The sequence below is a fragment of the Panthera tigris genome, chromosome B1, assembly GCF_018350195.1.
Source record: "Panthera tigris isolate Pti1 chromosome B1, P.tigris_Pti1_mat1.1, whole genome shotgun sequence".
Taxonomy (NCBI): Eukaryota; Metazoa; Chordata; class Mammalia; order Carnivora; family Felidae; genus Panthera; species Panthera tigris.
The window spans coordinates 199,321,587-199,344,915 of NC_056663.1; the positions used below are offsets into that span (position 1 = coordinate 199,321,587).

General features: G+C 58.1%; 1 protein-coding gene across 1 annotated transcript in view; it reads left to right on the forward strand.

Annotated features, from left to right (window-relative positions):
- The first annotated feature begins 9,556 nt into the window (after positions 1-9,556).
- The window catches only part of WFS1 (wolframin ER transmembrane glycoprotein), a 28,919-nt gene continuing 15,146 nt past the window's right edge, over positions 9,557-23,329 (forward strand). The window contains exons 1-2 of the mRNA XM_042984977.1: positions 9,557-9,699; positions 16,124-16,356. Of these exons, the coding sequence (XP_042840911.1) occupies positions 16,125-16,356 (232 nt within the window). The 5' untranslated portion in view covers positions 9,557-9,699; position 16,124. The remainder of the gene's footprint in view (positions 9,700-16,123; positions 16,357-23,329) is intronic.

Sequence of the window (23,329 nt, forward strand, 5' to 3'; positions counted from 1 at the left end):
AGGCTGCTCCCTTAACGTCCTGGGGCTCCCTTGCTGTGGAGACGGGCTGCACATTCTGCATCACCCATTGTTCAAAGAGCAATAGCCAGTGAAACTCTTGTGGAGATAAACGCTAACTTCTGAGGCTGGGCCGTAAGAGACCGTGGGCCTTCTGTTTTGCACTCCTCAGAACCACCCTGCACATAAGCCAGCCTCCAGGCAAGACGTCAGCCTGCACCAGACCACCATGCCGGCAGGAAGCCCAAGCAGCCCCGCGGAGGACGCCCGATGCCCACTTCCTGCGAGGGGAGCCTTCCTGGACCTTCCAGCCCTGCTCACCACCAGCGGAATGCATCCGAGCAAATGGCCCCCGCTGATGCCATGCGGAGAAAAAGAACCACCCAGCTGACTCCTGCCCAAATTCCCGACCCCGGAATTATGAGCAAGGAAAGTGGTTGTTTCAGGCTCCTCGGTCTAGAAGTGGTTTAGCACGCGGTAAGAGATTACTGATTCTCCTGAAATATGCCTTCACCCTCCTCGGGGACCAACTTTCAGACAAGCAGGTGTGGGGGACAAGGTGCTATTCTTTTCCCTAGCAGACCATTTCCGAACTCCCCCCATCTGGCCCTCTCTGGGCTGGCGGGCAGCTGTCCCCAGCCAGCTCTGGACTCCACAGGCCTTCACGCCCGAGCTTCATTCAGAAAAGAACGGCTTGCTGCCCTTGACTTGGCCTGGCCTGCCCCCCCCCACCCCCGCCACCGCGTCTCTCCTGGTGGGTCTCTGCAAGAAGGTGTCAGGCCAGACCTTCCTGCCCTTTGTCCCTGAGGATGGCAGCTCAGGGTCCCCGCCTCAGGCAAGAACAAAAGCAAGCCGAATTGAGAACAGCCAGCGATACCGCGTTTTCTCCAGGAAAAATGTTCAGTGCAGCGAATTCATGCAACATTTCACGCCCCGCGCGGGAACAGTCCCAAAGCGAGCCCCAGGATCCTCCCCGGAAGCCGGGGTCCCTCTCCTTTCGTGTACCAGAAGTGCCTTGGCATGTTCAAAAGGAAGTTGCCCTCAGAGCCTGACAGCTTCCGTTGTGTTGAAATTTTAAGGAAAACAATTATCTGTGATCACAGTAAACCTTGTGGGTAATTTATATTTCTAACGATCTGCAAGTATCTCTTCTCGTTAAAGGTCCAAGTTGCTCCCACAAACATCAAAAGTGCTTTTTCCCCTCAGCTTTCTCTGTCAGTCCCCGCGGCAGCACGCATCTGTGTTATTCTGATCACCGTCTGGAAAGGTCTTGGGGAGGGTTCTGAAGCAGGTAATTTTCACCTCCCCTTGACATTTCCCGAGTGCTGAAATGCCTACGTTTTCTTCTATTGTTTCCTGGTGAAGTGAACAAGAAGTCCCCTCTCCCACCAGCTCTGGGTTTTGTCACGATGACAGCTGGGACTCAGGAGCCAAGGCACGTTTCACTTCAGAAGGGAGGGAGGAGCCCACACCCTGGCGGTGTTTGTTTCACGGAGACCCTCCGTGGCACGAGCTGTGTGTGCTTTAGAGCCACGTGAGCCGCCCCCCCTCCCCCTTGTGAGCTTGCTGGGTTTCAGACGTGGGGTCTGCAGGGGCCGTGGCATTCCAGCCGGGACTGGGGACAATCGGATCAAAGAGGTGTCTCAGCAAGCCCTTGGGCAGGTCCCTCAACTTCCCAGAGCCCCTGCCTCCCCTGTCTGTAACCTGGGGGTAACACCTGCCTCCCAGCGCCATTGTGTGGTCTTAATGAGCCACCAAGTATAGGAACCATTCAGTCAGGGGTGGCAATAGTTTCCGGCGGCGTGCTATGGAAGGAACCAGAACCCACCGGTCCGCTGTGTGCTGACGCTGTGCTGGCCGTTTCCCCGTAAGTTAACTCATGACTCTCCTGACAACGTGCAGGGTACAGGGGTATGAGGGGTGACTCTCAGGGAGGGCGATGAGTCACCTAAGCCAGTCTCACCTGATGACCCCCTCATGCTCAGTTCCCCGATGTAAAATCAGCACCTCTTGGGTGCTTCAGTAGGTGATGGACGAATACACCGTAGGACATCCACACCGTGGAAGGTCATTCACACTAAAATGAGGTGGGCTATCAAACCAGGAAGAGACAGAAAGGAAACTCGGAAACACATGACTCGGTGAAAGAGGTCAGTCTGAAAAGGCAACACGCTGCACGATTCCATCTACGTGATGTTCTGGAAAAAGGCGAAACTGTGGAGGCCGTAGGGGGTCGGCGGTTGCCGGGGGGTCGGGAGGAAGATGGAGAGGCGGATCACGGAGGACTTTTAGGGCAGTGAAGCTATTCTGCATGAAACTATTATGGTGGGTACGTGTCATTACACGTGTGTCAGACCCCAGAGAACGTACAGTGCCTAGGGTGACCGTGACCCACGCTCAGGACTCCGGGTGACTGTGATGCGTGGATGCAGGTTCATCGATTGTAACAAATGTACCACCGTGGCGCGGGATGTCATGGATGGTGGAGAAGAATGTGCGTGTTGGGAGGCAGGAAGCACATGGGAATTCTCTCTGCTTTCCACTCAATTTTGCAAGGAACCTAACACTGTTCTAAGTCATAAAGTTTACTGAAAACAACCACCGGGGGCGCCTGGGTGGCTCAGTCGGTTGAGCGTCTGACTTCGGCTCAGGTCATGATCTCCCGGTCCGTGAGTTCGAGCCCCGCGTCGGGCTCTGGGCTGACAGCTCGGGGCCTGGAGCCCGCTTCGGATTCTGCGTTTCCCTCTCTCTGACCCTCCCCCATTCATGCTCTGTCTCTCTCTGTCTCAAAAAAATAAATAAAGGTTAAAAAAAAAAAGAGATTAGCGGCGCGTCCTGCCGGGGTGGGGGACAGCATCCCATCCGTTCAGGGACTCAAGAGAGCCAGCAGGTAGAAGAAGGGCAAGGGTGCTCTTTGCCTGAGCTGGGACATCCCTCCTCTCCCGCCCTCAGACACTTTCGGTGGTCCTGGTCCCCGGGCCTTCTGAAGTGGCCTGGAGCTGTACCCCCAGCTCTCGGGCCCCCAGCTCACAGATGGTGGGTCGTAGGACGTCTCAACCCCTGCAAGCGTGTGAGCCGATCCCCTGTGTGGATCCCGGGGGTTCAGTCTCTCTGGACAATGCCGACTGGTGACCAAGGAGAGTGTCGGTGGGGTGAAGGGACGGGGGAGAAAGCCCTTCTTCCCCTGCAGACACCCATCCTCCCTCTGCCTCGCAGTTACCTTCCCCCTCCTCAATGCTCTTTTTCCCCCCGTATGAAACTTCGCAATGTGCTCGGTGACTCATTGCAAGGCCATTAAGCGGCATTAACTCTCTGCCTTCAGAGATGACTAAATCACGACTCAGACTCGTGGGGGGACTCAGCTGCCTGGCCACAAGGCAATGTGTGGGTGTGCTGGGGGTCTGTGGAGGTGTAGACAGGCGGGAGGGGTGGGGTGGGGGGACCTCTGATGTAGCACCCAGTCCTGGTGACACAGAGCTGTGTGATCAGCACCAAGCCCACCATCGGGGAACACAAGAAAGTGGCGGGGGTGGGGGGGGAGTGCTGCCGGCAGGACTTGGATTGGTGGAGGGATAGAGGGAGCAGAGGGCAGGTCTTGGGAGCCCAGAGGCTCTGCTACTGACCAGCCATGCGATGTATGATCCTGGGGAGCCTCTGGTTCCTCAGAAATTGGAGGGAAGCCCCCTGACTGGCTATGGCATTAGGAAGATCCCTGGAGAGGTAACACTAGCCACCTTCCTGTCCTAAACGTGGCCAAGGGCGGGTGAGACCACCCCCAGCAAGGAGGCTGGGAAATGATCCTGCTCACAGTGGAAGCATGGCCTGAGCGCACTCTAGACCGCACTCAATTCTGAATGTGGCTCCTCTGCTTCCCGTCTCTCCAGGAATCCAGACTTCCGGTTTCGCTGGCCTGGGCGGGACAGGCTCTACAGGTGGTTCCTATACTTGCGCGGCCTGGGCTGGGAGCCTCCCACCTACAGCCGGCCTCCTCCAACTTGCATATGTATACGGATTCCGGGGGTGTCGCTTTGAAACGTAGGTTCTGACTCGGGAGGTGTGAGGGGCTCTGCACGTTGAACCCTGGTCCGGGTGAAGGATGCCAGTGCCAGCTGGCCCAGTGACAGATCACTCAGCTCTACGGTCATGGGTCTCGAACTTCCCGGCATGTCAGAGTCTCCCCAGGGAACCGTTGACATGTGGATTCCTGGGGGAGGGTAAGGCTGGTGTGGGCGGTCCTGCGGTCACCCCGTCCCAGCAGTCCCAGGTGGGGCCGCCATACTCCCGCACGCTGCTCTTCTGTGACTGGTGCAGTGGCCACCCATTCAGAGTTTAAGTCACCAGGTGCTGCAGATGCCCTGAGGGCACAGAGTCTCTGGAACACTCAGCCTGGTCTGCGGAGGGCGGTTCTCAACTGTCAGTGGCACGTGTCTATCCTCCTGGGACCGACCCACAAAGGGTGACTGGGCCCCTTGATTCCTTGATTTTGATAATATCGATTTGAATATCGGTTCCTTGATTTTGATGACTATCTGAGCCAAGGGATTGGTTCAGTCCGCTGGTTACGTTTATCCCACGCCAGCCTGCCGAGAGTTGGGATTTCTGTGCCCCACCCCAGCTCATCTGACCCCCCCGGGTGGACAGCTGGTGATAGTGGGACCGTAGTTCGGACACACCACTGATTACATCCGTTCCCTGTGGCTGCTGTAACAAATTGCTGCAAACCCAGGGGCTTAAACAGCAGAAGTGTGTTTTGTCACAATTCTGGAGGCCGGAAGTCTGAAATCGGTATCACGGGGCCAAAATCCAGGAGAATCCGTTTCTTACCTCTCTTAGCATCTGGTGGCTACAGGCTCTCCTTGACTTGTGGCCGCATCCCTCCAACCTTCAAGGCCAACATCTTCGTATGTCTCCTGGTCATCTCCACGTCGCCTTCTCTGTGAGTATGGTGGCCCCCCACCCCCGCCTGCCCATGCCTCTCTCCTGAAAGATACCTGTGATCGCATCTAGGGCCCGCCTGGTAATCCAGGAGGACTGCCTCACCTCCTGTGAGCACAGCATATGTAATCCAATCACGTCTGCAACCACCTTTCCCCAATAAAGTAACATTCACGGGTCCCAGGAAGGAGGACCTGTATCCCGGGGGGTCATTTTTGGCCTGGTGCACTGATGGTCTGAGAAAGCCCGCAACCTAGCTATCCTCCAGAAGACAACCCACCAACCTCCTTCTTCACTTGACTTTGTAGGTTTGGCCTGCAGCCAATGCTTGGAACTGGCAGGAAGTCAATAAACATCTGTTGAGTACATTGAAGGGGCTTAAGCAGCAGTAGAGAAGGAAGTGTGGCAAAAGCAGCAATGCAGATTCGGAGAGCAGGTGGAAAAAAAAATCCAGAGGCAGCTGGTGGGACAATGGGACTGAAGTGTGGGAGGCATATTTAGATGTCGCACTGAAGAGTTTGGACACTGTCCTGAAGGCAAGAAAGAGCTCCTTACGAGGTCTTAGCACAAGGTGACTCATTCATTCATTCATTCATCCAACACACACACATACACACACATTCCAAAGAGAGAGAGAGAGAAAGATTTCTTTCAGGCAATCGGTTCATGTGGATCGTGGGGGCCGTCAAATCCAGTCTGCAGGGCAAGATGGCAGGCTGGAGACCCAGGGAACAACAGATGCTGCAGCTCATACCTGAAGGCCATCTGCTGGCAGAACTCCTTCTTCATCAGGGGACCTCAGTCTTTCTCTCTTAAGGACTTCAACTGATTAGATGTGGCCCACCCACACTGCAGACAGAAATCTGCTTTCCTCAAAGTTCACTGATTCACATGTCACTCTCCTCTAAAAAGATATCTTCAGAGCAACATCTGGACCAGCGTTTGATCAAAGCTGTTGCCCACGGCCTTGCCCATGCCACATATTAAAGTAGCACATCACAGGAGCGCCTGGGTGGCTCAGTCGGTTAAGCGTCTGACTTCAGCTGAGGTCATGATCTCACGGTTTGTGGATTCGGGCCCCGTGTCTGGCTCTGTGTGCTAACAGCTCAGAGCCTGGAGCCTGCTTCAGATTCTGTGTCTCCCTCTCTCTCTGCCCCCCCCCCACCCCACTCGCCCTGTGTCTCTATCTCTCGAAAATAAAACGTTAAAAAAAAGTTTGTTGTTGTTGTTTTTAAAAAAGTAAAGTAGCACATCACATAAAATATAACACATCACAGCTGCCGTCTTTCTGGTACATTCAGATTTATGACTTGAATCTTTGTGGACTGCACCTTGCACCATTACATAATAATCCCTCTTTGTTCTTGTGAAAGCTTTCTGCCTTGAATTCTTCCTTCCTTATATGATACTCATTTGCTGTGCTTATTTATTTTTTTAATTTCACTTTCAGTTGCTGTGCACTTTGGACCTCTATTTCTCATCCTTTGGGGGGGGCATTCCTTGCAAATCGCACTTCATCACCGGATTTGTATTTTTACCCCAGTCTTACAGGCTTTGATGGGAAATTCAGCCCATTCGCATTTTTTTATGAAAGTCGACGTGCATGGTTTTATCCATTTCTTCTCGTTTTATGTTTACTTGGACTAAACTTTGTTGCTGTGGCTATTTTCTCCTCCCCTCCTTCCTTAATTTTGCTTCCCTGCTCATTCTCTCCACCCACGACCTCCCCCTATTGATGCAGAAGGTCTCCTCTGCTCCTTTTCTCTTTCAGCTCCTGATAGTCATAATTAAACCGACACTCCCCCGGGAACGTGTGAAAAGTAAACGGAGACAGCACGCCCCCCACAAGATTGTTCCTTTCCCACTCCCTCCGCCCCCAGTGCGGGCACCAGAACGGCCCTCCTTCTCCCCCACAATCAGATGTGATCTCAGGATGTCCGACCTCTGCCCTCCACCCCTTCCTCCTTCAGGTCCGGGGGCCGCGGAGATTGAGTCTATTTTTACTCCCGGATGAATACCAGTGTCCCTTACACCATGTGGCATATGCTTCAAGAATCCTTACTTAGCAATTATCCCACAAAATCCCAGGCATGTTTAGATTCAATCACGTATCTTGCAAGGGTCACTGCCAAACCACCATTTCCTGTTCCCGGCTTCTGCTCTATCCTGAGAGGCTCCTGTGTGGCTGATCCACCTGGGGGGAGTGGGGGGAGGGACTTCCAAGGGGAAAGGGGAGCCTCTCCACCTCTTGCGGTCCTGCCCCGTGGGATACTTTATTTCTTATCCCCCAACAGAGGAATTCCAACACAGCAGTGGGGACTCCATCATGGACCGTGATCAGATCATCAGGGTCCCTGGACATCGTTCCAAACTCCCCTGGGAATGGGCACTAGCCGGATTCTCCTGCCTTCGATGCGACTGGTTCTTTCTGGAATTCTGCAAGACATTCTCCCTTTGGACTCGGAGCCTTCACAGCAGAGTTTCGGATGGAGACATGTTCCTCTGGCGTTTCTTTCACTCGTGTCTCCCCCGCCCCAGCTCCTTTTGGCGCTCCGAGCGGCGTGTGTGCTGTGCCTCCTGGAACTGCCCCACAGCCTCTCGGTTTTCTTCAACCAGCAGGGGTGGACGACAAGCCATTTACGTCCCTGTAGACAACAAAGAAGGAGCTGGCAAGGCCCTCCCATGTCGCTGAAGGAAGGCTGTCTGCTCTCAGCCTCCCAGGTGTGAGCAGGGCTGCTGGCTCCCAAAGGTGGGCTGCACAAGCCTTTCAGGCAGCCCCCCAATCCTGCGAGCTGAAGGAGAGGACAGGCAGTAAAGACAGTGGGCTGGAAAAAAAAAAAAAAAAACAACCTCATCTCCTGGGTTTTCAAAGAGCCGAAGGAGCCCAATAGATGAATAAGAGAGGAGATGCTTTTCAAAATGAAGAAACAAAGAAAGTCTAGCCTCACTAGTGACTGTGGAAATGTAGACTACAGAGGCAGTGAGACCATTTATCATTTACTGTAGTAGGAAAGGAGTAAAAAATTCTCCATGCCAGTGTGCACCCCTCAGAGGCGAACTGGAGACAACATGGAGGCATTTGTTTGGGTAAAAATGTATCTCATAGACCTGAAAAAGCCTATCAGGATCAGTGCTTCTGTTTCTAGGACTTTGTCCTTATGAAACAGACATGCGCAGACACGTGCGAGTGTGATCACAGGGCCTTTGGGAAGCCCCTTTTTCAAAACGCACAGACCCCAAAACGTGAACAGTAATCGTCTTTGAATGATTTTTTTCTTCTTCCTACGTTTTGGAAGTCTCCAAATTTTCTGTAACAAGAGGCGAAATATTTCCACGTGGCGTTGGGCAAGTAACTACCTATGTCCAAACCTCAATCTTCTCATGGATAAAAACAAGCCCCATGCCACCTTCCTCAATCCCACCCTCATTAGAGGTGTAGTGAAAAACCTCAATGTAGGCAAGCCCCCCCCAAACTGAACCTGGGTGCTGCTCTGTGCCCATTTCCTCCCCTCCCCTGCGAGCCTTAGATGAGATGGGATCACACACAGGGGGGCAGCTGGAGAATTAGATGAGGTGACTGATGTGAACCACACAGCTTTTGACGCAAGTCCCCAGGGCTGTGTGTTCACTATACAGAATCCACCTCCCAAACCATCTGGGATCTTTCCCGCCAACATGTTGGTAACACATCTCTGGCAGCCACACTGAGCGGATTTCTGTAATGATATGCTAGGACAGACACCCCAGGTTGGCTGTGAGGACCAGATACAGAGCAGACACGGCCAAGGGGGCCACCTGCCAGGGCCTTGTATTTCCGTATTTCCAAGGGCCTGACTTAAGGATAGACCTTTACCCTCATCTCCAAACGACACCTCTCAGACATAGGACAGGACAGAAAGAAGAGGGTTTCCAAACTGCCTGAGCCTCACACATCACCCCACCCAGGGCTGATACATTTTCTTAAATGAATCCTACAATTACTTTGTGAAAGGCGTGCTATGTTGCACTTAATTTCGTGCATTTAAAGCTGTACTTGGTTACTTGTACCAGATTTTCTATCCCTACTGCTAGATCTGGGGAGCCCTCTATCTCTCTCTCTGGCAGAGCTGGAATTAAGGCCTCTGGCTCATAGCAGACACTCCACTGTTAATTAGTATTGCAGTAGCAGTGATAATGCATCTGGGGCCAGAGTAGTGGGTGAAGGGTGTCCCGAGTCTAGTCCAAGGGTCCAACCACCTGTTACAGCTAAAGGCAAGGGGCCTGCCTCTGCGACCAAACACCTTGCGGGCGGGGCCGGCCGAGGCCGTGGCGGGGAGGGGGCGGGGCCACGACGGGGTGGGACGGGGCCGAAGCCGACTCCGCTCGGAAACTTTCGCAGTGGGCGGGTCGGACCCGCCCCCCGGCTCCCTCCGACCGCGCGGCGCCAGGGGGCGGTCGGCGGCAGCCCCGGCGAGGCGCGCCGTGACTGGCGGAGGCGTGCGGTGATTGGCAGGCGTGCCGGCCGCATAGAGGACAGAGCAGGAGCCGCGTCTTCCGAGCCGCGCCGGGAGTGGAGCGCGGCCCGCGGCCCCGCCCTCGGCCCCGCCCTCGGCCCCGCCCCTCCCGCGGAGGGCGGCGCTCGCCGGCTCTCGCCGCCGCCGGAGTCGCTCCCTCCGGTCCGGCTGCTTCGCTCCGGCCCCTGGGCGTCCGCCTCCTCGCGAGCAACTTTTCGGTGGGCCCGGAGGCCCGAGGGCGTCGCGGCGCCGCGTGCAGCCCACTCGCGGCCGGGTGAGTACTTCGGGGCGGGGGGCGGCCCCGCGGGGGCCTGGAAAGAGAGCCAGGAGACGCCGCCCGCCTGGGGCCTCAGTTTCTCCGTCTGGGCGACTGCTCCCAGCGCCCCCCACAAGTTCCCCAGAAGGTAGAGGGCCGGGGTCCCGCCCGCTTCACGGCGACCGCTCCACGGCGACCACTCCCCGGGCTTGGGTTGGGTCTTCCTCGAGGGGTGCGCGCCCCCTCGGCCGCAGCCCGGCGCCCCGGGAATCGCGGGGCCCCGCGGGTGGCCGAAGGCACCCCTGCCCGCGCCCCGCAGCGCCGGTCCCGACGTGCCCCGTCATGGCCCTTCCCCCGCGGCCGGCGGCCGGGCTCGGCGGGTCCCAGGGCGGCCCTCGCTGCCCGCCGGGACGCGGGTGGGGCTGCGGGGGCGCGGGGGGTCCAGCCCGCACTGGGGAGCGGGCCCGCCGGAGGGGGCAGCCCCTGGGTCAGGCCGAACCCCCCCCCCCCCCCCGCCCACAGCCCACTTGGAATCTGTGTCGCGCTTCCTCTTCCCCTGGGGCTCCTCCTCAGTAAGCGGGGGAGGGGAGTGGCAGCCCTGGGTCCTGGCTGGTGCGAACCCCGCGGGGGGCCCCACCTCGGCAACATTACTTTCTGTTTTGACAGATGGCAGCTTTCTGCGGAATCTCGCCCTGCCCTTTTGGATGTGATGGAGCCATGCCCTCCCACCCCATTTTTTTGTAGTTGATGTTAAGAAATTCCAAGGAGCTAACATTTGTACAATATTTACACTACCCTCCCCCTTAGTCCTACGGGACTAGGAATGATGGCCCCATTGGACACATGGCGGAGCTGGGGCTCACTGGGGATTGGTGACCTGCCCAGGGCAGGACCACGAAGAGCGCAGGGGAAGACTTCCGCCCCAGGCTGCCCTGAAAGCAATCCCAGTTCTGCCTCTCCTCACCTTGGACAGTGACCCCTGGCATTTGGCCTGTTTATAAAGGGCTTTCCCTTCCGCTGGGATCTAGCCCTGCTTGCACAGTGCCCTGGGTACCCTCTGTGCTGGACGCCCGTTCTCACTGCAGCCCTAGTGAGGGAGCCCGGAGGCCACACTTACCACCATCCAGGCCCGGCCCCCATGTCTCCAAGAGGCTGTGATTCTCGCGGGAGCCCCAAAGTGTCTGACCAGGAGTTTAGAGGAAGTTTCCCCTGTATAACCTCTCCTTTGCTGTGACCCCCCCCCCCCCAGCCCCCAAGCACATGGAGCTTCGAGCACAGGCAAGGTTGCTGGGAGACCACATCGCACCTTTCCCAGGATGAAGTGTGTGGAGGGCTCCCGGTTAATACCTCACCAGCCCCTCCCAAGCCAGGGCTGGACAGGCCTTGGGGGCTGGTCACAGAGGGGCCCCCAGCTCAAGAGGTGCCTGAGCACTGGGACAGAGACCAAACGCTGGCGCACGATGGTGGTGCTAAGAAGAATCGCAATAGGGAAGGAGCCTTACGCTCCTTTATACGGCTCCTGCCCTCTCGCACATCCCCACCCCAGAAAGTGGCACCACTGCTGTGGCCCCTGGCCACAGACCAGGCCACTCTCTGCGCCCCCGCCCCTCCCATTGTGTTGGTGACACTCCCGCCTCTCCTGGGTCCAGAACCACTCTCAGATAACCTGCTCTGGACCAGGCCTTCTTACCTTGCCCTGGAGAGTTGCCCAGCCCCTTCCCTGGTCTCCCCATCCTGTCCCCACACAGCCCTGGTGGTTCTGTAACTGTCACTTTCCTGCTCGTCACTGTCTTGTACTCCTTCTGGCCCTGGACGCAGCTCTGGCTCCAAAGCCTGGCGCTCATTCAGGCCCTGGGAACCTGCCCTAGCCGCCCACACAGCTTCTTCTCATTCCTGCACCCCATCCCCAAGCAGTCACTTCCCAGCCGCCTGCACCTTCCTGGCGACATTGCTGGTCACTCTCACCCCACCCCATCCCCACCGCCTTTCCTCCTGGGCAGTCCCCTGTTGGAATGCCCACGCGCCTTCCTTCCTCCTTCCTTCCGTCCTCACCTGGCTCACACCTGCCCTCTTTGAAGGCTGAGTCGATCCCTTCCCTGCCTTCCAAAGCAGAGTGAGACCCCCCACCTTGGGTGCTTGTAGCCCCAAATGCTGCTCTGTCTTTGTGGTTGTCTGTTGAGGTGACCTCCTTCCCACTGGGCGTGAGCTGCTGGAAGGCCAGCCCTACGGGGGTCCTCTCTGGGGCGGGGAGGCCAGCTAGTGCCTGGCAGGGGATCCGCCCACCGTCCGTGTCTGCTGTCCCCCTGGGGCCTGGTGTGCAGTGGGGGCTCGGCCACCGGGGAGACATTCATAACTGTCCTTGATCAAGGACTAGGGTATTCCCAGCTTGACTCCCACTTTGTTCCTGTGCATTTGGCATGTTGAGTGGAGCCGGAATGTTCCTTGGTTTGGCCCTTAATACTCTGGGGCAAAAATAGGTATCTGGGAGCCTCCAAGGGCTTTGTGCCCTTGTCTTGAGGAGTAGCCCAGTGCCAGGGGCTGGGCTCCCAGACCTTGGGAACCCCTGGGTCCTTTTGCTTGGGGCTCAGTCGCAGATGGGCTTTAAAATCTATTTTGTCTTAATTTCAAGAACCTTATTATTATAGGAAATTAGAGAAATACATTGAGAAAAAAGTCTAAAATAAAACCAGTCATAATCCTTCCCCCCCAGACAGAGTCAGTGTTGACAGTTCGGGGGCCATTTTCTTCCACGTCTTTCTGCAGGTAGGTTTTGATGGCATTCTAAAGAGACAGGCTGATTCTCATGCTGTTTTAAATCCTGCTTAACAGTGTTATACCAACACTTTTCTTGCCTTTAAACATTTATTTGTACACAGGGTCGTGGGTAACGTCTGTATAGGACAGCACCGCGCTGACGGGTTGTAATTTTCAAAACTGGTCTCTCTGGATGGTTCCTGATGTCTGCCTGTGTATGAAACCTGTGGGCATCCCTGCTTACTCTCCTGGGCTGGGGCTCTAGTGTGGAGGCTTGAGCAACTTGAAGGCTTCCCGTGGGGGCTTGTTCCAGAGGTGGGGCCTTCCCCCCAGGAGAGCAGAGGGGGGGCCTGCCTGCACAAGGACTAGAGTGTTTGGGGCAGAAGACCACACGTGGTCATCCTGCTCTGTGTCTCAATAGATGCACGGTCCGTGCAGTCCCCTCTGGGGGTGGGAGCTCCTCAGCCCAGCTCCTTAGTGCTGGAATTCGTGTTTTGATGGGATAAAAATATGCCTCGGTGCTCACGTGGAAAGAATGCCAGCCACTCTGCTTTTTTGGAGCTGACACAATGACAGGTTCCAAGCTCCCGCTCTGGCCATCAGGTGGCAGTTGGGCTTGACTGGTCCCACCAGCAGGCAGGTTGGAGGAGTCTTGGGGCCGGGGCCCAGCTGGAGGATGATGTGCCCGTTTTGCAGTCAGGACGCCGGTGTCTGGGGGGAGGGAATTGCTTAGAATCACAGGGCAAAAGGTCCTGAAAGCTTCTTGCCCGGCCAGCGCACCTTCCCTGAGGCCAGGCTGCCTCAGTGTCCCTTGCGCCCTAGGCCCCTAACGTGTGTCAGGCAAGGCAGCAGCTAGTCTGAGTGGATGAGGTCCAGCTCCTGCCTTCCGGGCTCCTGGCATCATGGGAAAGAAAACTTGTCAAAGAAGGAAGGACCAGGGGCACCTGGGGGGCTCGGTCGGTTGATCATCTGGCTTCAGCTTGGGTCATGATCTCGTGGTTCGTGGGTTCGGGCCCTGCGTCGGGCTCTGTGCCGACAGCTTGGAGCCTGGAGCCTGCTTCGGATTCTGTGTTTCCCTCAGAGTCTCTCTGCCCCTCCCCCGCTCACACTCTGTGTGTGTCTCTGTCTCTCTCTCTCGCTCTCAAAAATAAATAAACATTAAAAAATTTTTTAAAAAAAGGAAAGACCAGACACTTGTGGGGGGTCCTTCCACCAGGAGATGGTCTGTGATCCTTCCTGTGACCCAGCCATGGCAATGAATTGTCTCCTGTGCTTTAAAATAACAAGACTTCTGATCCCAAAAGGGCTTGACCAACTCTCAGAGACCCTGAAAATTAATTTTCTTTTATTCATTCATTCTTACTAACCGTTTTACTTGAAACAGTCATTTTGACTGCTGTATGAGATGCATAATACTTAGCCCGCAGGCCAGCCAGAACCTGTTTCCCTGGAACCCCTTTCATAATGTGTTTTCAACTGAATATGCCTTTGTTCAGCACCTGAGAGAACTAGCTTGTTTATTTGTTGTTTTTTAATGCTTTATAGTTTGCAGATTACTTTCTCCTCCTTCACACCCTTAGTCCCTATAGCACCTCTACGTGGAAAGCGTTATTCTTATTCTACAGATGAGGAAAAACTGAGAACAGTGAGGTTAAGTAGCTACAGGTAAAGGGAAGAACTGGGATTCACTCCTCATGTTGCTTGGTAGTCAAGTCGTGTCCTGTTGGCTGGGGACAGAGCTGTCCCTCCAGACCTGGGGCGTCCTGGTAGGAGGGGGAGTGTTACCCGAGACAGGACTCAGCAGAGGCAGCGGGGAAACTCCCAGAACGGAGGCACGCTGGGGCCTTGGCTTGGATGTCCAGTGCTGGGGGAAGGGGCTCTGCCAGAGCACAGGCACGGGGTCAGGGGGAGGCGGAGGACGGCTTTGGGAACAGGAGAGAGGGAAGAGAAGGCGTGGCAGGGGTCGGATTTTGAAAAGAGGCCGCATTTTCAGAGACGGGCTTTGTGGATTTGAATTCTGACTCCCACACGGTGAGCTGTGTGGCCTCTAGCAAGGTATCTCGTTTCTCGATTCGCGTTTCCTCACCTGCGAAATGGGGTGAGGGTTGAAGGACGAACCACTTCTCCATCTGTCACACCTGGGTAGCAGCAGTGCCCGCTTCACGGGGCTGTGCGAGGAACCCCGAGAAAATGCACGGGAAGCGTTGAGAACAGGGTGTGTTCCAGACACATGTGCGTTCCTGTTAACGACCCGGGTGCCCCGGCACGAGGTGGCCGTCTTAAGATGAGCTGCACTCTGCCATTCCAAGAAGGTGGCACTTGATTCTGGGGGCATCCGGCCAGGCGAGGTGGCTCGGTAGGACGTGGCCCGGTGTGGCCTAAAGAACAGACTTGTTTGCTGTCTCGGCAAGACTCTGTTCTGTGTCCCAAGTCACCCGCCGGTCTCCTCGCCCGCCACTGGCTACGTGCTCCCTCGGGTCTGTGCGCGCTGAACAGCGAGTTTCCTGGAACTTGCCTCTTTGTTTGGTTTCCCTGAAGCCCGGGAGTTTGGAAGCCACACCAAGCGCATCGATGTCCAGGCAGAGTCACGTGGCTTGGCCAGGCTTTTGTTTTGCCCCCGGGGGATGTTTTTAAATAAGGACTCTATCCCTCTGAGGCAGGAATGTCCAGATTGAAATCGGTGGGGTTGTTTGGCGGACACAGATCCCATCTCCCGGACCCATTTGTGGCTGGGGACAGGGCAAGCAGGGCAGCGTAGACCCTGGGAACAGGCCACCTCCACCCTTCTTGGGCCAACGGTCTCCAGAAACATCCGGTGAGCATCTACCCTGCAGGTGCCTGGAGCTGGGTGTTTGGGGACACCTGGCCCCCTTGTGCAGCCTGTAGTCTCTAGCCTCATCTCGTCCTCACGGCACCCCCTCACGTGGGGCGATTGTCCCATTCATAGTGGAGGAAACTGAGGTGCGGGGAGGGGCGTGGCCCGCTCAGGACCGCAGAGCCGGGGGGGGGGGGGGGGGGGGGGGGGGGGGGCGGGGCCGGCGTTCCATTAGCAGAAGGGGGTGGATGTGGCCTTGAGTCCCGGGGAGGGTCACGACATCTTTTTGGAGTCTGAGGAGAAGCCTCGCTGGGTCCCCCCGCTCAGCGCACACATAGACCCCGTCAGGGGCCTGTGTCCCCCTCAAGTCTATCCAGGGCACCGGGTCGGGGACCCCGGGGCACCTCCCAGAGCTTCCGGCTCCCTGCCCCGTGACTTCCGGTTGCCCTCGGTTGTGGCGGTGCCGGTTTCTGCCTTGCTGCTCGACAGCACGTGAGGTCCCTTTCCTGGACTGATGGAGCCCCGCCCCCTGCCACGAGGTGGCTGTAGGTCTGTGCTCTCCCGTCTGGGCCGGTTCGCCCCCTGTCCCTAGGTGCTCCCCTCTGCTTTTTAGGGTGTGTTCGTGTCTGGTGGCACCCAGGCTCCGCTCGGGCTCCGCGGTTGTCCTGTGGTTCGGGCCAGCACGGATGGCTCTGCGGTTGGGCAGGTCTGACTGAGTCCCAGCTCCAAGGGCCGTTTCCCTCCCCTACAGAACGTGAGGCGGCCCCTACCCCACTTCCCTTTTCTGTCCCTTCTCTGCCCAACACTCGAGGCCCGAGCAGGCTGGGCCTGGCCCGCCTGGCGTGTCTTACCCTCGGCTTTTCTCCTCCGCAGGATGGACCCCGGCGCCCCCTCTGCGAGCCCCTCTGGCCCACAGCCTCCACCACCGCTGCAGCCCCAGGCCCGTTCGCGGCTCAATGCCACTGCCTCGGTGGAGCAGGACGAGAGCGGGGTGCCCCGAGCCCCTGGACCCCAAGTGGGACGCGGACCGGATGTAGGAGACACAGCTGCCCCAGCCGTGGCCCGGACCCCGAGCCCTCGGATCCAAGAACGAGGGGACAGAACAGGTAAGGGGCGGGGCCTGGAAGGCAGCAGCCCTCCGCACACGTGGCTCAGGCGCCCTCCGCGGTTCTCCCTGTGGAGCAGGGCCCTCGGGCTCCCACCCGCACGGCGGGCTTTGCTCTTGGTGCGCAGACGTCACGCTTCCCACCTGATGGCTCACCCTCGGGGCTGGCGCCGGTCCCTCAGCAGGTCCTGTGGGTGAGAGGTCCTGCTCTCGTCCCGCACGGCGCTCAGGGAAGCCCATGTGGTCCCCCCTGCCCCCCGCCCAGTCCCCAGTGAGGGTGTGCCCAGGCTGGACAGCTAAGGGCCGCCCCCCTCCCCACTCTTGGGCCCCCTGAGGTTTTCATTCCCCGAGGCCTTCCCGGAGGCACCTCCCCGGGGCAGAGGTGAGCCGGTGTGCGGGCCTCGGTGAGACCGGATGGTTGGCCGTGGTGCTGGCTGTCTCGCTGACCTTGGGGGAGGGGCACTAGCCCTTGGGCCGTCCTCCATCCAGCTCCTGCTCCCCGAGTACGGCCCTGAGTGGCCGTGGGTGGCACACATGGGTCAGGTCTGCCCCCGACTCCCATGAGCCCACAGTCTGGTGGAGAGCAGAGGGAAGCATGAGGCCTGGGGAGCACCGAGGTGGCCCTGGGCCCAGGGCCGCGGCGGTGGGAAGAGAAGGTGCCCGAACAAGAGGTAGGTGGGAGGAGAGGGCATGGCGGCCAAGAGAGTCTGGACCTCCGGTGACGGTGGGAAGGTTGGGAAGGGAGGGATGCGGGGATAACGCTCATCTGGCCTGTGATGGAGATACACTGGGAGGGAGCTGGGGGGCAGGACTGGTCACTGGGCCGGAGCACAAGCCTCGTCTGAGACGTTTCTTCACGCTCTGGAGGCTGCTGTGGGTAGGGACGGCTGTGCGCCACCATGAGCTTCGTGGACACTCAGAGGCAGGAATCCCAAGCCTCTGGCTCCGATGTTTGTGGCGAGTGTAGCTGCTGTCAGCTCCATTCTTTCTGGTACTTTACTCCATACTTTGCAGCGCGTGTCTCACTCCCAAAGGAACCAACCCCTCCACCTAGACCGTGCGCTCGAGCACAGGTGGGGTCATGGTCTTGCTGTCCTGCTCAGAGCGCCAGGTCCCATTCCTTGTCTTCCTGGGGTACCGGCCCCTCCTCCCTGCACACCCAGACTGTTCTCTGTCCCCCAGGCCGGCCTCCAGGCCTCCCCATCTCCCTGTGCATGTGGGAAGCTCCGCCCAAAATGTGCCCTCACTGTCTCCACCTGCTGGAGTCCTACCCGGCTCTTAGGGCGCGGCTGCCTCCTATACTTTCTGACCTTGACCCACAGCAGGCAGTACACGAGCCACCCTTACCTGACCTGCGTGCCTGCACACACACACACACACACACACACACACACACAGCCCCGATGGCAACAGAAATTTCCAAAACACCACTTTTCTCGCTGCGTGTGCTGCAGTCAGATCGTGTCCTTTCTCTTCCTTTGATGTAAAAGCAAACGCCGCTCGTGGGCAGTTAAATGGATTTTGGGATTTAGTGTGTCGAGACAGGCCTGCATTTTATAAAACGCTTTCTGCAGTTTGGCTCCGCTGCCGGTTCTCTGTGCACATTTCCAGGCCGGGACTCCCCGGGGCACGTGTCTGCACACGAACCGTCACTTGTTGTCGGGGGCCTGACTCTCACGGTGGCGCACCCCCCAGCCACGTGCCCTTGACGGAGTCGGGAGGCCACGGCGAGCCTGTTCCTGCGTCTGAGGAGTGGGCGCGACCTCGCCAGCACGTGGAGTCCTGCCAGGACCTTGTACGCCGGGCAGACCGCCGTCAGGCCCTGGCGCATGCAGAAGCGTGCTGGCGGGTCGGTGAAGGGCCGAGTCCGAGCCTGTGGTCCCCCGGGCACCCCGTGCCGGTGCACAGCGACCGTCTGTACCTTGAGCTGCAGCACAGTCACCAGACAGCCCGGTGCCCCGGCTCCCTCACCCAGATCCTGTGCAGACCTCCTCCTGGGGGGCATCTGCTATTTTATGATCCCCCATTGAACCCCTCTTTGGACTGGTCTTCACGTTGGCTCGGGCCGTGTGTGTGCACCAGACTTTTTCTCTCCCCCAAGGGAAGCTTGTTGTGCCACTAACTGGGTGTGTGCGTGTGCGTGTGCGTGTGTGTGTGGTAGGGGGTGGGGGCTCTCTTTACCTTCTCTGTCACCGCTGGTGGGTGGGATGCTACAACCTCGCTCCTTATTCCCAGGCTGCTGAGGTGAGGCTTCGTCCCCCAGGTGGTCTGTACGAGCTAAGGAAGTCCAGCTGTCGCGGCCCCCTGGCCACACCTCACCTCCCCTTTCTCATCTCACCCAGGCTTTGTCATTTTTCTCTTCCTCTGGACAGCTCGCCGCTTAAGTAGGCCACCCCAGCTCAGCCATGCCGCCCGTGCGGAACCCCCAAACCTGCCGTGAGCACCTGCTGTGTCTATCTGTGTGTGCCACGTGGCCAGCCCTGTCCGCAGGGCTTTCCGTGGGGCACGTCTGACCCCTCACAGCAGCCTGTGAGGGAAGTTCTGTTATCACCCCACCTAGAGGGGAGGAAACTGAGGCACAGACTTGCCCAGGTGACCCACTGCTGTGTGACGGGTGCACAGGTGACCCGAGTCTCCTGGGTTAACACCAGCCCCTCCCAGCAGAGTTCAAGCTCTGGTTGAAGCAGGCTTGAGGCTCCCTGTACAGTTCATGCTGGGCCAGTGCCTGCTTTATTCCAGAAACTCACCCGGTCCTTGGGCACTTCTGATCTTTGCATCTCCTTGAAAGATCACCCGGTTCTCCGCTTTGTCTCCAAGGCCTCTGGGCAGGCAAGGGGGCTTGACCCTGAGATCTCAGCCACAGATGCCTCACGGCTGCAGGGCACGGAAACCAGCTCTAAAAACACACTTGGTTTTAATCTGAGTGTGCAAAACAGCCCCAGGAGGGCAGGGTCGAGACTGCAAATTTCAGGTAGGAGCCAGGAGATGGCTGTGGCCTCTGGTTGCTGTCCACCCCCAAGGGGGGGAGGGAAGCGGGTCCTGGGCAGTCTTGCGGCCTTGGGGTCCCAGCCCCCACGTGCTGCTCTGAGGCGGATGCAGCGGGCCCTGCCCTGCTGGCCCTGCGCAGCCCAGACGGCGCCTGCCCCTGGAAGGGCTTTGTGGGCACGTTTCGGTGGATTCCCTGACCTGTGCGTCTGCAAACGTGTGATGCGCATTAGTTAGGTAACACTGAGAGTAAGAGTGAAAGTGACACGTCCCGTGCTGGGTACGCGTGAGGTTTTCTGCCTTAGCTCACTCGCTTCTCCAACATTTTCGCGAGAAAACCTAGGGGAAGAGCGGCAGTAGATACCCCGAGGCCCCCAGCTGGTGAGGGGGAGGTTCAAACATACTCTGTGACTCTGCCTACCCGGGGGTGGCAGGCGGGGCCCTGCCGCGTGCCCCGTGCCTTCAGGCCGTCTCTTCAGGGTGCCCAGGGCAGGAGCAAAGCAGAGACCTCTGGGCTGAGGCCTGGGTGGTCTCTGGTGAGGACAGAGGGGTCCGCCCCCCAGGAGCCCTTGGGCCACAGGGAGACAGAAGCAAACAGTAACGGTCCTGGCGGGCAGGCACCATGCTAGGGAGAGCTGACGTCATGGGGACCCGGGGAGCACGAGACACCCTTTCTGCTGACCTCGGTTTGCGGCGGGTCTCCAATGGGACCGCCAGCCCTGTACAGCCTCCCAGCTACGGGGCCACGGACGGGGGTGCTGGAGCCCTTGGGCACCCCAGTGTTGACAGAGGACCTGCCCAGTGTGGGCAAGACAGGAGGGGCTCTGCCCTCCAGGGGGGGTCCTGGGTGGGTAAATGAAGAAGGGTCAGCACAGTACGGGGCGTGCTGGATGCTAGGCCCGGGGCAGGGATCAGAGTGCAGGGGCAGGGGGTCAGCCAGGTGAGCCCTTGGGGGTCGTGATAAGGAGAAGGGTGTTTTAGAGGGCATTGGAGGGTTTAAGACCTGCACGAAGCCAGGCTGGCCCCCAGGTCTCTGGCTAGATGGTGGGGTCCAGAGCTGATAGTCTGGTCTGAACCGATACCGATGTGGGACCATGAGCAGAAGCAGAGTGTCGAGGCCCTGCCATCCCAGGGACAAGTCACAGCAGTGGACCACATGGGTTCTGAGGCTCTGCTCGAGGAGCCAGCTACTGATCACTGAGGAAGTTTTCTGCACACATCGTCTCGTTCTGATCCCGATTCACGCCCCGGTCTCTCTGGACGCCCCACCTGTGCTGTGACCCCCTCACTGTAGGATGTCCTGTCCCAGGACGGCAGGGGCAGTGAGTCTGTCTTGGGCGCGGTGGTTTCCTGAGACCTTTGGAAACTTGGCAGTGTGCCCTTAATCGGTCACCTTTAACCACCCACTTATGTCCCAATCCTCAGGTGTCACCTCCTCCAGGAAGCAACCTCCCGCTGCGCCGCCCCCCCCCCCCCCACTGCCACCATCAGGCGACACCTCCACAGCCTTGACCTTCCGGCCTGGACCCCTGCCTCAGCTCAGCCAGCCCCAGGCAGAGACGGGGTGGCAAGGATTTTTCACCGTTTGTTTATAAGAATCAGAGTCACTATCACAAAGGCTGATGAGACACCCTGTTAGTGCAAGACAACCCCCACTCCCTAGGTATGGGACACCCCCTTGGCATAGGGCAACCCAGCCACCCCAGGTGTGGGAGCTGCGTGGCCTTGGACAAGTCTCCCTCTTGCTTCCAGGGGACCCAGCTATCCTGAGTATGGGCACCTGTTGGGGCAGGGCGGCCACAGCAACGATGCGGGCACACAACGAGGACACACGGTGTCCTTGACTGCAGGGCCCCCGTGAAAGGCGTCCTGAGAGGACCAGGGCGTCCAGGAGGCCTAGACTCGTCGGGGCGGGACTGGGGAGGTGGGATGGCAGCAGCCGCCCAAGACAAGAGCTTTGGTCATTATCATTCCTGCAGGCGTCAGGTGGCTCCTCTCCTAAGAGCTCTGGGTGTGCATTCCGCAATTCAAAACTACTTCCACCACAGACCTTGCTAGCAGCCTTCGTGAGCAAGGCTGCCGGCCGTGGGAGCGCTTCGTGCATAGGCCTCCCAGCTCGCAGCCGGGGTCCTGACGCTGTCCAGAGTGGACCCCAGACTTGCTCACCACCCTCTTTCCTTTCTGCAGAGCACCTGCTCCAGCCGTGGGGGTGCGGGGTGAGCTCAGTGCAGTCACCGTGCCGAGCACGGGCCGTGTCCCTGCGCTGGCATGTGCGGGGACAGGAAGGCCGCAGACCCTTCTTGCGATCCTTCCCTCGGCAGCCCCCACCCCCTCGTCCCTCCATCCTGCGCCGTGTATCCAGTCGCGCTGTCCCACGCTGGCCGGAATCTGGGGATGGGTCAGACCCACTGGACGGATCGTCCCCACGAAGGCTGGTGGGAGCTTGGAGACACCGTGTGGACACTGCATCCTGGGTTACGGAGGGAAAATAGCAGTGGGCCCTGCTGGGAAGAGGGGACGGCATCCTGGGGGCTCTGCTCACCTCACCAGCTCCGGAGAAGATGAAGGGTCACGTACCAGGTCAGCAGGGCACGGGGTCTGTGGGCATAAACAACGAAAAGACGGGGGTCGGTGTATACGTGGGTCTCCGTGGGCTCCGGCAGAGGTGTGCGGACCTGCCCAAGGCCACGCAGCTCTTGCTGCTTCGTGATAGGAAGCTCTTCAACAGTGAGTTCGAGTCAGGACCCCTTCGGTCGTAAGTGACACAGAAACACAGCGTAAATGGACGTAAGCGAGAAATCAGGAGTTGAGAGGAATTTCTCAGTCCCATGGATCTGCAGAGTGTAGGCTGTGCTGGCTCTACACGTGGCTGGATGCAGGGGCTCAGAGGACGTGATCAGGAGCCCCAGCTCCACCCTCCCTCCCTCTGGTGGGCTGTCCTCACCGGGCGGCCTTCCGGGGCTCCCGGGGGGCATCCATCAGCCAAGTCCTAGCGGAAGAAAGGCTGCTCCCCGATAGTTCAGCACAGACCCCGCTGGCCCGGCTTGGGTCTGTGTCCATCTCTGAATCAGGCGCTGTGGTCGGGGAGACAGAGGCTTCTGATGGGCCAGGAGGGCGTGCTGTACCCACCCTGCATTGAGGGACAATGCCACCGGACCTCGAGGACCGAGATGGGGAAGGGTGGGTACCCAAGAGGGGCATCAAAGTGCTACTATCAGAGAAAGACAGGAACGCGGGCCGGACATGCACAGAATAGTGTGTTTCGTGGTCTGTGGTCCATGCTGACTCAGCCAGATTCTGGGGGCGTCCTTTACGGGGCTGAACAGTAAGCCTGTGACCTGTGGGAAGGCTCCTACTTACACGGAAAAAGCCAGAGCCCTCTGATGGGTCTGCAGCGTGGGCCCAACACTTGAGTGGTAGAGAAGTATTTATGTCAGTGCCAAACGGGAGCTGGAATAATAAAGGTGTGGCATGTATTTCAACGAGACTTCTCGAAATGTCAGGCTGTGAGTAACTTCTGTGAAAAATTAATCACAGACAGAATCTTTGTAGCCAACAGATATATGCTCGAGTCTTCTATATCCTGACTAAGACACAAAAAGAACGTGGGCTTGTGAATTTGGTTAAGAAAAGTTTCGAACTTGTGGGACGCGCCCCATGGGCGCTATGGTGGGAAGTGCACTGAGGAGCAAAGGCCCTGGGGTCAGCTGAGAGGTGGGGAGCATGGACGGAAAAGAAACCTACGTTTTGGGAATGCTGGCTCTGGCCCAGCCACTTCATACGAAGTATCTCGTTCTTTATGACCGTCCTGTTGGATGGATATTAACGATTAGGTTGATAATAACTGGCTAGGTCACACAGCACTTTGACGTTGAAGGCACAGTCACACGCAGGTTAGATTTCTCTCCACGCCACACTCCTTCCCTGGGAGCCTGCAGGCTTTGTGTTCTCCTGTTCTAGGCCAGAGAGCGCATCCAGGGGCTGGAGGG